This window comes from Fulmarus glacialis, unplaced genomic scaffold, assembly GCF_000690835.1.
Source record: "Fulmarus glacialis isolate BGI_N327 unplaced genomic scaffold, ASM69083v1 scaffold5010, whole genome shotgun sequence".
Taxonomy (NCBI): domain Eukaryota; kingdom Metazoa; phylum Chordata; class Aves; order Procellariiformes; family Procellariidae; genus Fulmarus; species Fulmarus glacialis.
The window spans coordinates 42,030-57,630 of NW_009186942.1; the positions used below are offsets into that span (position 1 = coordinate 42,030).

The 15,601-nt window shown below is 38.1% G+C and overlaps 1 protein-coding gene across 1 annotated transcript in view; it reads right to left on the reverse strand.

Annotated features, from left to right (window-relative positions):
- The window catches only part of LOC104073413 (chromosome unknown open reading frame, human C15orf27), a gene marked incomplete at its 3' end in the record, with an annotated part of 55,431 nt that extends 41,489 nt beyond the window's left edge, over window positions 1–13,942 (reverse strand). The window contains exons 1-2 of the mRNA XM_009573160.1: window positions 13,929–13,942; window positions 11,417–11,605 (exon numbers count right to left, since the gene is read on the reverse strand). Coding sequence (XP_009571455.1) covers window positions 11,417–11,605; window positions 13,929–13,942 — 203 coding nt within the window. The remainder of the gene's footprint in view (window positions 1–11,416; window positions 11,606–13,928) is intronic.
- Between the last annotated feature and the right edge of the window lie 1,659 nt (window positions 13,943–15,601).

The following is a 15,601-nucleotide window of genomic DNA, read 5'->3' on the forward strand; positions in this document are numbered from 1 at the left end:
TTTGCAAAACTCACTTTTACTGGTTTCTTTACTAAGAAAAACACTTCACAGAAAACTTCACACTGGGGATCTTGTGTGTCTCCAACTCTCTGGAGCGTACCGGTGTTTAAGTGCTTTCCAATGCACTGAGTAACGCAATCCTAATTATCGTACATACTTTTCTACTTTCTTCCTGTCTTGCTATCTTTCAAGTGTTTTTATTTTGACATACATGCCGCATTCACTTATCTGTGAGTACCAAGGCATAGCAGGACTCTGCTATTAGGTTAGAAGCTAATGATGTTTTTTAAGAATTTCTCTGCTATTGAATTTTATGGTTGTGCACCTTTATCCCTGTTCTAGTATGAGACAAATCAGACAAGAGCTACCAAATTTGGTTTGCAACAATCAGTCTACGCCATCATGGAAAAGAGCAATAGGAATCTGGAAAACACCAAAGAATAAGCTCAGCGACTCCACAGTTACATCTATACTAGCAAATATACACAGCCTGGAAAAGTGTCAAGCCACTGGCCAAGACTGTCTAGCTTGTCTATTTGTCTGACTCTCACCGATCTGTTTGTGGACCAGGCCAAAAAGCACTTTCCCAGAGTTTGAGGTAGCACAGTTTTGGGGACAGCATACGCCAGGGACTGCTCCCAAATCTAGTTTAGATCAGGTCACCTTGTTTTGGAGGAAAAAGAAGGTTTAGGCAAGATGAAGGGAGCTGTGAGGAGGCTACGAGGACCAGAACTCTGGAAGAAAGTTGAGGAATCAGTAAATGTTGCACTAGTATTGTGTTAATGCAGACTTACATTTTCAAGTGGGTTGTTAAAAAAAAAAAAATCTTTTTTTTCTTCTGAAAATATTTGTAATAGAACTAACAGTAGCATGGACTTTAGAAGTATAAAGCCCATCCTGATGCTTTTTTTCTCCTAAAATCCCCCCACAGTTTCACTTTGATACAGTACTGTATCATTTCTCATCATAGTGTTTTGTAATGTTCTTGTACTGGCCCACCTCTGAAAGTTCTGATGCTTGCCTGACACTTCATATTTTCAAAACACTGTAAATACACATAAGCTAATAAAGAGCTGACATAATTTATTAACTAGGGTTTAAGAAGCTGCAAGCATACAGAAGTGTGGTGCAGTAACCGCAATATCTGAACCAAAATATCAATACACAGAAATCAATGGTATACAAGAAGATATGATGATACCAATCAATTCCAAATAAACAGCTCTAGACCCAATAACTCATGTTATAAGCAAACATTTGGAAAAACATCACAAAACATTCCCTGACATACCCACACTCAAAAATGAGGGAGAAAGTTATGCTAAGCAGCGTTCAGAGACTTGACATCTTCAAGCAGCTTCTCAGAATTAAGTGTATCAACTAAATACTTGTACTCAGATTGCCCGATTACCTGACCATAAAAGACCTCCTCAATTAACTCTTAAAACTTCAGAGAAGATTTGACAAGTGTTACTATCAAGAACTTGCCCTTAGTTTAACTTTGTTATGGTTCTAGCCTGAATACAGAATGCACTAGATTTTAAATAAGTATTTTTAAAACATAAGGGAAAAAAGGCATTTGGACAGGGCCTTTTTGCAAACTTGATCTTTTAATAGATTTTATTTTACATTATCTCAAAACATGATAACTTGTCTTTACTGCAACTGTTATATTGGGTTTGGGGTTTTTTTTTTTAGATCTTTCTAAAAATAATGCTAGAGAATGGCCCTGTTTAAATAGTACAGTTTTTAGTTCTATTCTCTTCCTACATTTATATTCCCTTTTCCAAAAAGACCCGTTTTGCCAGCATTTTAATATTGCAGGGCAGTTTTTCCTCTTTCCTGTTCTCAGAATGATCAGTAGAGGGCCTAAGTACGTTCCTTTAAAAGCTCTATGCAGTCGAGATTTTCAAGTATACCAAATGTACCGGTAAGAATAAATCAACTGTGATACTCAGCACACATTACATAGAGTCACAATAATCATTATTCAGGATAATCATTACTTATAGAATGCTGAAGAATGTGGAGTTATTCTGTCTGTGCACTACTAATATTCCACTGATTCCAAAAAGCTTCTGAACAAAACTATCAGTTTCCAATTGGAAAAGCAGCCAACTTCAGAGGTCAAGTGCAGATCATCTGCATGTTTACACCTATATATCACTCATAAAACATATAAATTGATTTCAAAGACACAAAAGTGTTTGCAATTTAAGCACTGAAAAACCACCTCCAGTTTCATATCTTAATTTATTACACCAAGGTGCATTTTTTCAACACTTGTCCTGTGAATGGACAGTGATTAGCATCTTCACATCACTGCCTAGCAGACCTCTTCCCAAACCTCCTCCAAGTCCTCTGAATCCACTGACATTAACAATCACATTGTGCTCTAAAAGGAGCACTGGATGGTTTCCTTCCTGGGTGCTACTCAGCTAGCTCATTCCCTGCTACTTCTACACTCCTGTATAGTAGAGTCCTGATCTTGCCTTGGGTTGTTGGTTTTTGGTGGTGGGTTTTTTTTTTAATTCTTACCTCTTGTAAAGGATGGACATAAATAACAAAAGGAACTATAATCCAACCAGAAATACATTTTAGATAAACCTGTTGACATGCTAACCACGCTGACTCCTAATACACAAATCTCCTCATCTCCATCAACGCTGTAACTTGTCTTAGTAGAGTAGTAGCTCTCCCTGCTGATGTGTAAAAGGGCACATCCATTCAACAGATGAGAAATCTGGTATTTGAGAAAAACAAATTCCTACCAGAATTAGTGTGGGTTTAAACTTACCTTCCAAATCCTGGCAATTTCCCCTGCAATACTGCAAAGCTACACTAAGTTTAAAGCTCAGATTAGAAACTCAGCTACACAGACCTTTCAAGAGAATAAAAGTTAATTTACACAGCTCATAAATTTATGAAGAGATTACATACTAACCAAATAAAACACCTTTTTCCCCTCACTCCAGACAGAAAAAAAAAAAGAAAAAAAGTGCCCTATTTTGTTCAGAGAAAAAATACAACTTCTTTTGGTATCCTGACTGTGTTGTCTGTGGATGCCATGCACTATATGGATAGAAATAAAGTATGACTTAGGACAACTTTACAGTGTGACTTCAAACAGGTTCATTAGGTACCTCAGTTACTCCGTCTCTACAACAGGAATATTATTTACCTTTCTTACAATGCCTGGATGAAGTAAATAAATGTACTAGCATGGTAATTTCTTGGTTGATGGTGATACAGGGCTGTAAAGTTTTGTTATGAGACATTAAAATATATTTAGTGGAATTTTACCAGGGGTAATTCTTTTTAAAGATACTTTCACACATGGCTTTGTGGAAAACCAATCTGTCATCATCACTGCTAGTTTTATTAATAAACAGCTTGGAAACAAGAACATAAGGCAAAACTGGGAAGGTTTAACATATTTATTTGGTAAGGAACCACTACAAACAATTTGTTCAAGCTGTTAACAGCTGTCATTTTTTCTGTTTTCTGGTCTTGCAAACAAATACCCCAAAATCTGCATTGTACCTTATCCTGTGTTTTGATTTTTTTTAAATTTTGGCTAAACAGCAAGTGTTTGCATCTCAAGATGGCTATGATCAGAAAACAGAAGGATGGATGAGATCCAAATCACTAGCTGAAGGAGTAGAAAGGCCATAGTCAGGAAGTTCCAGGAACACAGAAAGGCTAAGTAACAATACAAAATCTGGCTGAGACAAAACAGACAGCAGAGCCTCACAGCAGGCTACAGGTAGCAGGCTAGAGGCCTTGAGCAACTCCAAGGAACAGAGCTCTGCACCCCCTTCCTGGACTTCTACAAGCTTAGTTTAACTACAGAAGTTTAACTATTGAGAGCACCCTCATCCTTTTTTTCCCCTAAAAGTTTTACTATTTCGAACCCCATAACATTTCCTGGAAAACTGCTGCAAAACTCTGTTGCTCAAATGGCAAGAGAGATTCCCCCAGTTTTCTGCCTAAACTCACACATGGCCAGTTTATACATATTTGCTCTTGTGCCAATATTGTTCTTTAGCTTGATTAGTTCTTTTCCCTTGCTGGCATTTTGTCCATGATGCATTTATACACAGCAATGGCATCCACTCATGTAATGTAATTAAAGCCCATGCATTTTGTAAAACAAACACTCAGTTTCTATAACTGTCCTAGTAGTCCCTTCTGCGTGTGAATACAGACAACTAGAGCAATACATAGTATTTTAGACTAGGTTTAATTACATGAATGCTTCCCAGCTCTATTTGAAGTACTTTATGCTTTCTAGGATCATTTGTGCCTTCTTTATAGGTGTGTATCACACCATTTGCTCACGGACATCCTGTGATTACCTGGTATATTACTCCTCTCGTTAGAAAATTGCTTATTAGGCTTTTCCTTTTTATGCTAAGGTCTTTAGCGAAATATTAACATCATGCTCAAAAACAACCTTTAAGAAACATAAGAACAGCCATGCTAGGTCAGAACAAAGGCTTGATATCCTGTCTCCAATAGTGGCCATGACCAGATGTCTCAAGATGAATAAGAACACAGCAAACGTATAATACTTCCCCTTAAAACTCTCACAGCATCCATCTATTTTCAACTTGGTGACTTCCCGAGACAGATGTGGTTTCTCGGATTCTACTCAGCAACCTTCAATGAATTTCTCTTCCACAAACTTATCCAACCTCTCCTTAAGACTAGATAAGCTATTAGCAGCCACATACAGTTCCATACATCTACTGCCCTCTGTGCAAAGAGCAACCTCTTTCTGTTTCTTTTGAACTGGGCCTTAATCTATTAATGTACCCTAGCACCTGTACTGGGAGGTGTGGGGGGGTGTCAAACCTTATTTTAACCTCTCTATGTCACAGATTTTGTAATTTCAATGAAACCTCAAGTCAGCCTTCTCTTTTCGAGATTCAAGAGTTGTACCTTACATAGTAATCTCCAATGGAAGTCGTATCACATCTTTGATCACTGTTTTCCTTTGAATTTTTTCCAGTTCTTTTATATCTACCATATCCTGTTTAACAGGAACCAGAACTACACTCATGTTCAAGACATGGGCAAAGCTTGGCTATATAAAGAGACACAACAATGGCCTCTCTTTTATTCTCTATTCCTTTTCCTAATGAATCCTAACATCTGATTTGCTTTTAGACTGCTGCTCAGCATTTAGCTGACCTTTTCATGGATTCTGCTTCCAGACTAATATTCCTCTTTTCCACATTTCTCTTTTGACCTATTGCTTATCCATCTCTCAGTTTTTGCACCAAGCCATATATTCTTCAACTTAGACAATTAATTCCACTGTTAAGCCAGATAAATTAGACCCATGTCATTTCCACCCTCCAATAAAGAGCTTTGCAAATAGTGGTCTGTGGGCTACAACTGCTACACTTCTACCCACAAAAAGTACCTGGGAAAAGCAAGTTCTGTTACAAAAATACAGAAAGATCTGAAAATCACTGAGCTAGAAAATGAATTCTTTTTTTTTTACTTATAGTAGCACTCCCTCTACCAATTGGTGTTACTGGTAAAAGACATTAGAGGGACACACTCAAAGGATTTAGGTACTAGGATAAACACAGTAATGAACTACTCTGGAAAACAACATTTACAAAGATAAATACTTAAAAGGGTCTCTACAGAAAAAGAAGTTTCTAAATCACTGAACATCCCTGTAACAAAACCCAAAATTTCATGTATTCTCTAGTGAAGAGCTGGTCACCTCACAGGTTCCGTCATGCTGAGTGCTCATTTTCTGCTGCAGTGCAGGTCTTAGTTTTGGACCAGAGCACAGAGAGTAGCAGTGATACAGTACTGCACAAAGAACAAATCAGCACTACAGTCTCATTCACTGTATTTTGCTGTTTGCACCATCTTTCCGGATTCAGACTGTGATTGGCAGCTAAAAATAAATTAAAAGTCACTTTTGTAAATACAAGAAGCTTGCTCACTACATGAAATAGTTCTGCCCTCCAAAACATTTGCACTTTATCTCGAGCTTGGACCTCATTATTCACCATGTATCAACATCATGTGCTCCAGGATCTGCATGAGGTGGTGCCCAGAACTTTTCAGAAACGGGACTGTTTTTTAAACATGTTGCCAAAGACAAGAAAAGCAGAAAACAAGAGAAATGTGAGAACTTGGTCCATTCAAGTTCTTTTAGTTAAAGCACCTTTAGGCTTTGTAGAAAATGCAAGTAAAATACCTCAAAGAGATCAAAATAAAAACTGAAAGATGACTATGAAAACCAGAAATAATGGCATCTACTTAGTGCAATTACAGAAGACAGACTGAAGGAACAGACATCCTTTTCTCCCAGGATGGGTGAATACATTCACCAGTGAATGCTTGCAACCAATTTAAAATGAAAAGCTCACGACTCTTTCCTCTGTTAACTTCTGAATCTCTGTAAATCTCTGTTCAGTTTTTGTTTCCCTTCCTTTTTATCTCTCACTATCCCTTCCTACAGTTTTCTTTTTTCAGACATTCCTACTGTTTAATGCACTTTCTAGCTGTGACCAAACAATCTAAGGCTAGGAATAGATGATCATAAATGATTAAATTACAATGGCATGACTATTTACAGCTAATGTCAAGCGAGTCACATTAACTGTATGAACTCCCAACCTTTACAGCTGTTGACATAGAACACAGTATTTGAAAGCACCTTCATGTTTCAGATTTGTTTAACATATAAAAATTCAAGAGCTGCAATCTAAAACAAATACAACAAATAATTTAAAGTTGTTGTATCTCTCTCCCCTTGCTTCCCACCACCATTAAACACAGATCTTCATCGAGAGACAGGCTCACTGCCTAACTGCATATTCACAAAACAAATACAGCCTGTTGCGCAACTGTCTGTAAATTGTTTTATAATTTATTGTGAATTATACCTCCTAATTGGAACTTACGGAAAATACAGGAAGGAGAGCTTTTCCCTATTCCCACTTGTCTTTAGCACACATGTACCACTTTCTGCATATTGTCAATTTTCCAACTATTCTCCATCATTTTTATTGGTCATTGATGCAAAAATAGAATAGAGAAATTATTTTTTTGAAAACAAAATACTTGATTGGAAAAAAAGAAATTAAGAGTGGCACTTAAAGCTATTGTTAACATTTGAAAATCTCCTTAGCTTTCTGGGTGACTAGTCTCCTCAAAGAAACATATTCTTTTCATGCAAACCCCGTCCAATGCAGACACAGCCCCTCCAATAAATTCACAGACACAAAGCAAATCGGCAACTTTGCTGCTGCTTTTTGTACACGGGTATCACCTAATCTGTTACAGATATGTTAGAAGTGTACACCACGTGTTCTCCGTGGCATCAAAGGCACATTTTTTGAATGAGTTTATTTCTCATCTACGTGTCTCCAGCCCATGCCTCAATCACTTCTGCAATGTCTAAGCATGGAGTACAGTGCACAGCAGTGGTATCTAAGGATGATTCTAATAAGTTAACTGCAGGGCAGATCAGTGGGACTAAAAAGTAATGAACATCACACTCACATTGGTTCTGAAAACCAAGCCACTATTTCTTCACTATTTCTTCCACACAGTCCTGTATAGTTCCACAGGACTATAGAGATTGCTATAGTCACATAAAAATCAAAATGTTTTAGTTACATATTGTTGGCACTTATAAAAAAATTTCCTTTTTCTGAGAGTAAGACCCATAGCTCTGTTAACACCAGGCACATCAGCCTCACTGCAGCTATGAAGCAAGCCAAATACAGGAATCCCTCCTATCCCACATACGGAGACCACAGGCACCTTACTCCTCTTCAGTGCAAAGGCAGCAATGCCAGCCCACCCACATGATTTATAATGAGTGAGAATATTTGCAATGCAAATTCCATCCAACTTAACCAACTTCCATCATGTAAATCTTTGTACTTTCACCGTTTGAGAAGTCTATAGAAGGAAAAGAATTTTTGCACAACCCACAATAGAAGACAACACATTTTGTGTTTTGTTTGAGGGTTTCTGGGAGAACAGAAAGGTTTTTCTTGCCTGATTACCCTTTCACTTACAGGTGTACTTCAGGGACAGGCTTAGTGCACCATCTAATCTGCAGCCCTTTCTTTGTTGCTTAGCAGAGGGATCAGCATTGTAAACTAAATTTCTGACAAAAACAGCTCCAACTGTCCACAAAATTCCTTCAACAACACTGGCAGATGGGAACTGACTGCCCTGAGCATTTGATATGATAGAGCAAAGACCCATCAAACTGCACAAAATAAGACTTTTATTCCAGTATCTTTAAAGCCTTGGGAACTTCAGTTTATATATGGTCTGTCTTAACAAAACAGACCATAACTTTCCTTTCTTTTTGCTTTTCCTTTTCTTTTTTTCATTTCTTGTGGGAGGGGTAGCTAGTCTGATGCCATCTGAGAGTTTCCAGGCACACAAAGAGGGCTGAGCTATGACCCACCTATTCCTGGTTGCCTATTAATATCGGATTTATTGAGAGAAACATTCTCTCAGACGAAACATAAAGGTCCCCTAGTTAGCAACCAGGCTAAATTTGCGCTTGTGCTTGGACCCTGAACACCTTCTGGCCTTAAAGAAGAAAAGTTGGAGGAAAGCCTTGGGGTGCACACAACCAAACCATTAAATCAGAAGACTCCTTTATTGCCCACTCATTCATCTCTAGTCTGATGTCTTTCTTGTTGCTCTGTGCATGGAGATGGAGACTTACTAGTGACGAAGTCTGACAACCGACAGCAGGAACTAGGGATGTGGACAATTATGTTGAAAACCACAAGATCATGGACAGATGCAGCTTGTAACAACAACCCAGCATTTTGCAAGCACAGGGATGTGCCAGACCTTCCTGCTGCAGAGCCTTGCAGCTAGAACGACTACAACTTGCCTAAATCAGCTACAGATCTAGAACAGCAGAGCCATACAGAATATATGCAGGTCATACAGGTTGGCATCTTCCCTGAAATTCTCAGGGAAAAGTATACAGAAGGTAACACTTGGGAGTCTGCAACAAAGGCAGACTGCCAGAGAGGGGAAGATGAGTCCCACATCACCTTCTAGTACTCTCCGGCATTAGCAGTATCTTCTGGTATCTCCACCTGCAACCTGTATGGTAGCACTGGGGTAACAGAGCTTCACAGTTATGAATATGGATGCTGGCAGAAACTACAGGGACTCAGACATTTTCTGCCACCTCCTGTGCTGCCCTTCCCACATCACTCTCTTCATACACGACGGAGATGTAGCTGTCAGTTCCTGTACCAAACTGATCTGACCCACCCTATCTCCTTCTTACTCAGGCGGAAGCCAATCACATCTAACAAGGCCACGAGAAAGAAATTACACCACATTCATAAAACCAGACATATTCCCAACCAAGCCATGAGGTGGTACGGGGACAGTATTTTACTTTTGCTGCTGGGCTTCTTGAGCTCAGCTCTGCTCCCAAATTTCACAGGGCATCAGTTGCGATCAGTGCTTCTGAAAGGAAGAAGCCGCCATTCCCACAAGGCAGATGCAGTCCTGGGACTCAGCTGAACATACTCAGCCAAAATACATTGAGACATACAAACTAAACCTCTGCATTTTCTTCAGAGAATCCACTCTACAGCTGGGATGGCTCCTGCTTATTTCCGTTCAGACTGATAAAGCCACAAAAGAAGTCTGTGTGAAGGAAGAGATCTCTGCAGAGGAAAAGAATGACAAGTCTATTTCCATGCTTAAGACTGCAAAGCTGCTCAAATGGTTACAATGAGAGATCTGTGCACTTTGGCACAGTGAAGAATTGAGTTTCAGATCATAAAAATCTATAAAAATGCATATTTGAACAAAACTGGTATTTACTCAGCACCAAAATAGCCTGAGGGTTACACCTGCATACTCAAATTAATTTTCAAGTGCCTCTTTTGCTATGCAGGGTATTTTATGTTACGATTGTACCATACTTATATAACCTACTTGAAACGTATTTCCCGTTGTTTGGAGTAACAACTTTCTGGAGATGTCTCATAAAGTCCAATTTGGAAAGAAATTAAAGGCAAGAGCCTTCCCCACATACTGCTTCCTGACTACCATACAGAATACCTGCTGAGCAGAGATCAAAGCAGGTCTCTGCTGATTTCAGAGCACAGGTTAAAACACATTGAGCTGTTAATAAATGCAGGCTTATGTAAAGCCTTGTAACGTCTTCATCAATGAGAGCTCTATATGACTTACTGTGAAGTGCTTTTACATGGATCTTATTGACAGTGGAGTATATATACGTTCAGTGCAACACAGAGTGGAACAGTAATCACAGAATCAGTGGGGGTAGGCACAAGAGCTCACCTAATCTCTGTCCCAAGGGATGTTAAACAATAGTGTTATAATTCCTGACAAATAAGTCTTCTTAAGGACATCTAGCGATTGCAAATCTATTCCCCTCCTCCCCATACACACCAGTAGTCTACCCTGGCACTCCATTACCCTCATTATTCTCCTCTTCGCTGCAATTCAAGCTTTTTTTTTCTTCTCCTAAACATCATGGAGACCAATAACAGACTGTTCTCTTCCTCACTGAAGTCTCTTATAAGCTCCCCTGAAAGTCTCTTCTTCACATGAAACACAAACAGTTATTTCAATCAGTACTCCACGGCAGGTTTTCTGAGCCTCTAATCATTCTCACTACCTTCCTCTGGATTCTCTCCAGTTGACCCAAATCTTTCATAAAAAATTTAGTATAGCAGTCCACCTACAGCCACTTCAAGCCTGAACAAGGCATAAGGATGACTTCTAATGTCCTTAGGACAACAATGCTACATAATCTGACATTGGGTTATGTTTGGGTAAATGTTATGAACTCATTAAGATCTTTTATTCCAATAAAACTGGAACAGTTGTTCTACGAAAACAGGAGTAATATGTATATACATTATCAAAGACAATGTTCTCACATAAGCAAACTATGCAATTCAAATTTTTCTGTGAAAAGAACACAATCTGTCCAGGAATCAGCAGTGCTAAATCATTATCTCTCAGTCAGGAGATATAAAACCATGTACAAGAATCACAGTAGCCAACTCTCTGTCATCCTGAAACCCTCCTGCAACACCTTTCACAAAGAGCTTTCACCAGGCCATTCTGCTTGTTGGACGGGCCAGATGCTTGGTCTAGTTTTCCCTGACAGAAGGCTTCCAAACTGTGGTCAAATAGCAGCTATGAATCACTTAAAATTGTAGAGAACCCCAAACAAGCACAATTAGTTATACTAGAAAAGGTCGCTTCCATCCTGTCACAATGGTTTTAAAAAGGGTTTGAGGACAACTGGCTGCACTTCTCTAGCTCAAGGTTTTCTTTTTTACAGGCCATGAAATTCCTATAACCTAAAACTATAAAACAAAATTCTGTCCTTTGTACTTACCCTTCTCTTTGGTACTCCTCATCCAAATTTGACAAAAGCTGGGACCCAGCCACAGACAGATCAAGTGCAGCTAAAGGGAGATCTCGATAAGCAAAATTAACAAGCTGTACAGGAGCAATGCTTTTGGTCTCTTCTTCCACTTGTTGTGAAATTATCTCAACTTCTGAAACACCACCTTCTATTGTAGGCCTGAAAATGTAATAAGCAAAATAAAACCCCCTCTCTCTCCACACACACATATATACATATAAACAAATATAAATCAATAAGCAAGCAAGTAAAAATAAGTTAGAGACAAGAACTTCACAGAATCCTAAAATGCCAGCAATTTAAAAGGCCTTTGCAAGGTCATTGAGGGAGATGTCCTCATTGAGGGGACAGATCAAATCTCTCCAAACTTGTCTTTCGTAGATCCCACTGCAATCAACAGAAACCTCACAGACAAAAGAGAACAGCATTTCACTCTGCTGAATCTGCTTCAAAAGCACTAAATATAAATGGATGTGTTATAAACAAACAAACAAAGATGGAAACAATGCATGAACCCAAAAGAAAAATATTTGTGCAAAACAGAAAGAAGGCACGTAACTATGCCAACTAAAAACTCACTGCTTTGTAAGTTAGATCAGTGAGCAACGAATAGCTAAGCTTATTAATCATTATATACAAATCAACTGTTAATTAATGGATGCAGTTTGACCGCTCTTGCACTGTGGGTCAATATTCAAATAGTTTTGATGCTCGGCAGCTTTGTTTCATTCAACTAGAAAGGATCATTCTGTTACAAGTTATTTCAAAATAACTTGTTCTGAAAGGAGAACAACGATTCAGAAGAATTATGGACTCCTCTATACAGATTATCTTAACTATTCTTATGTACAGCTTCTAAATCTGAACATGTATTATTCTACCACCCCATTAACATTAATGGGAACACCATGCAGGTAAAACCAGAGTCTGACTATGTATACGTTTTCCACATTTATAACAAGATACCAGTTACCTAGAAACTCCAACTTTGTCAGCATATTATCTAGTGCATGCAAAGGATGACTTCATTGTAGGAGAGAGCTTGCATGTCAAGCCCCAGCAGAGATGGATCCTTTGCAGTACCCAGTGAAAGCTGCTTGCTCCATTTCATTCAGAGTAGGTGCAAGCATAAACTTCTCTAGCTTTCATCCAGGGGAGCTTGTTAACTTCCGAAGAAATCTCAGGCTACTTGTCAGAGGTTTTCAACAGCAGGTGTGAAGATACTCTTTTTCCTTAGGGATGTAAGTTTAAAAGTGCTTAGCACCCAACTTCCCTCTGTTATTTGACTGCAAAAGTTGCATTGGTGATTTTGTTTTAAAGAAGCTTATTAAAGCCTTCCAGCTATTCAAGCAACCTGAATAACAGCTCATTTTTTTTTCCAGAAAAAAATCAATAATTTAGAGGAGTTCTTAACTCATATATCTTGTAACTCTAAGGATGTGGGTGAAGGAACTAAAATTCTATGTGAAAGAGAGAGAGAAAGATTCTATTTGTCAGAGCCTCACCATTAGACTAACCCTTTCAGACAGAAAACATTATTCCTAAATTAAAACGAGTTAAATGCTGCCAGCATCACAGAAGAAAGTAATTTAAAAAATCAGAAAATGTTGTTATATCTCAAGTATTTGGCAGGGAAAAGCTGCAACTGTGTCATACTATAGCAGAAAGTAGAGGCAAAAGGAAGTACTATTTGAACAACCTAAAGGCTTATTTTATTTTATTCTTTGCCTAACTAATAATGGAAAGTAATGAGATTCTTTCATTTCCAACAGAACTGTATTACTCTGTATTACAGACTAAATCAGAAGCCCAGAGGAAGGAGCAAATTTTAGCAAGAATCTTCTTTCTTTAGTGCCATCCTGTGGACATTTACAGACTAAATCAGAAGCCCAGAGGGAGGAGCTAATTTTAGCAAGAATTTTCTTTCTTTAGTGCCATCCTGTGGACATTTACCTTTACAAGTCCAAGCTGGTTCAGTTTTGCACGAAAGAGCACACAATGATCCAATTTCCAGTATTATAAAGAAAAAACGAAATGGGTTGGTGCAGCCTTGCCTCTCCCAACAGTATTTCTCTGCCTCTCCCTTCTGTATTCTTAGACAGACTAAATGACAGACATTGTCTGATTTGACTGAAAAGAAAAACAAACAAACCAACAGACTAGTGTTGACAAACAGTTTTGGGACAGGTTTGGTGGCAGGAAAGAAAAAAGGCAAACGGATCTGAAAATAGAATGACATACTAGTTTTCAGCCACTGGCTGTTACTAACACATCAGACATGCTTACAGCATTCGTATTTTTTCTGCTAATTCACACTCTTTAGACAACTGACCAAATCCTACTACTCCTTCTCAAAATACCAACTTTTTGTTCCAGTAATACTGATAGAACCTTCTTGATGTCACAACATCATTCTCCTACAGGTAGCAACCTGTTCCCTTCTATTTAAAATACGTTACAACTATCCTCACATGGTACTTACTGAGGATTGGTCATGTTGGAGGATGCAACTGAATCAGCAGTGGTTCCAGTATTTAACTAATTCCAGCCTCTCTGCACAGAATTTCTAGCCTTCCAAGATTAGGTCTCTGTGAGAAGCAAAACAAAGTTATCTAAAACACAGTTGAAAGAACTCCAAAGGGCTGCACTGATGTTTGTTGTCATGTTGCGATTTTGCCTAATAATTTTATTTCCCCCATGATTCCTTTTTAAAATGGTTTTATTCCAGGTTAATTCCTCCATATTATGGAAGCTGTAAAGCAACAGTGCATTTATTTATACACGTGGATACCTGCTCACATATATACTTCCATAAGAACACAGGTCTTGCTTTAAACCACTAGATTGTTGAGAAAGATAACCAAGATCAGAGGGGGGAGCAGATTTTTGAAGAAAGCTCATGGCTTCAGGAGCGCGAATTCTACTGGAAGCCAACCGATACTTTCTTTTTTTTTTTTTATTTCATATACTTTAGAGAGATGAGCATTAGCTTTGTCAACAAAGTTTGGGGTTTTGTTCTCCATATTCCAATTTGAACTGTGTTCCTGACTCCCTTTGCTACTTTAGAAAGTCTCTTCCATGAATTAATTCATGTTGTCAAACATTCTAGATGGGCTGTTATCAAGGTGATCTTTTGATCAACAAAACCCACAACACATTGGGAAAAGGTGCCGCATTTGCTTGTGGCAAGATCTCCATTTGTGTTGTACTTGGACCAATGCATGGCAACCAGAATGGAAGAGGACAAGCTTGTGGGAATGAAACCTACTGACACACAGGTTTTGGTAGCTGGAAATACATAAACTGGAGAATACCATATAAGAAATAAAAAATTTTAGAAAAAGATATCATGAAAGACTTTGTAAAGCTACTGTCAAATTGTATGTTAAATAATTTTTAAAAGTAACATAAAAACATACTCTTATTTTAATTAAACAGGATAGTCATTGGCAAATTAGAATATTACTGACAATAATACCAAAAAAATTTCATTATAATGAAAAATGCTTCTTATACTAAACTTTATACTAGAGTCACTTACAGGCTGAATTGTTAGTATCAGTCAAGTATTTACAGTGGAGACATACAAATGTAGCAACAGTATGACCTTTAACAATCACTTGATACCAAATAATAAAACTGAACTTACATCTTTTGTAGACCCATTTCCAAGGCTTTATTTCATGTCTTGTAACCTTGTAATAACGTAAATTGTAGTCAATGCATTCTCAGATTTTCCAGATAACGCGCCTGGGTCTGCAAAAAGAAAAGGTCTACACTGTGATCACTCTTCTCAGGTAGATAAGTCAGCCAAAAGCAATTTAATTATTCATATTAAGAAAAGAAACATGACTGACTTTAAAACAGAAAAATACACATATTTTAGAAAAACACACACTCTATTTATCTATAACCTTGTAGTATTTCTAAGATCAGAGTAAGAAGCAAACTTTTTTCAGATAAACCCTCCCTGATACAGCAGAGACTTGATTCAACATCCATTTGATATCAATGGGAGTTTCTTCCCCGGCCTTCATAGTCCTTGAATTACTTTATTTATTATATCCCTAAGGCAGCAAAATACTAAAACATTTGCCTAAAATTTTGCATGTTTAAATCACACACAGAAGGGATTTGGTGAATCTGTACCTATAA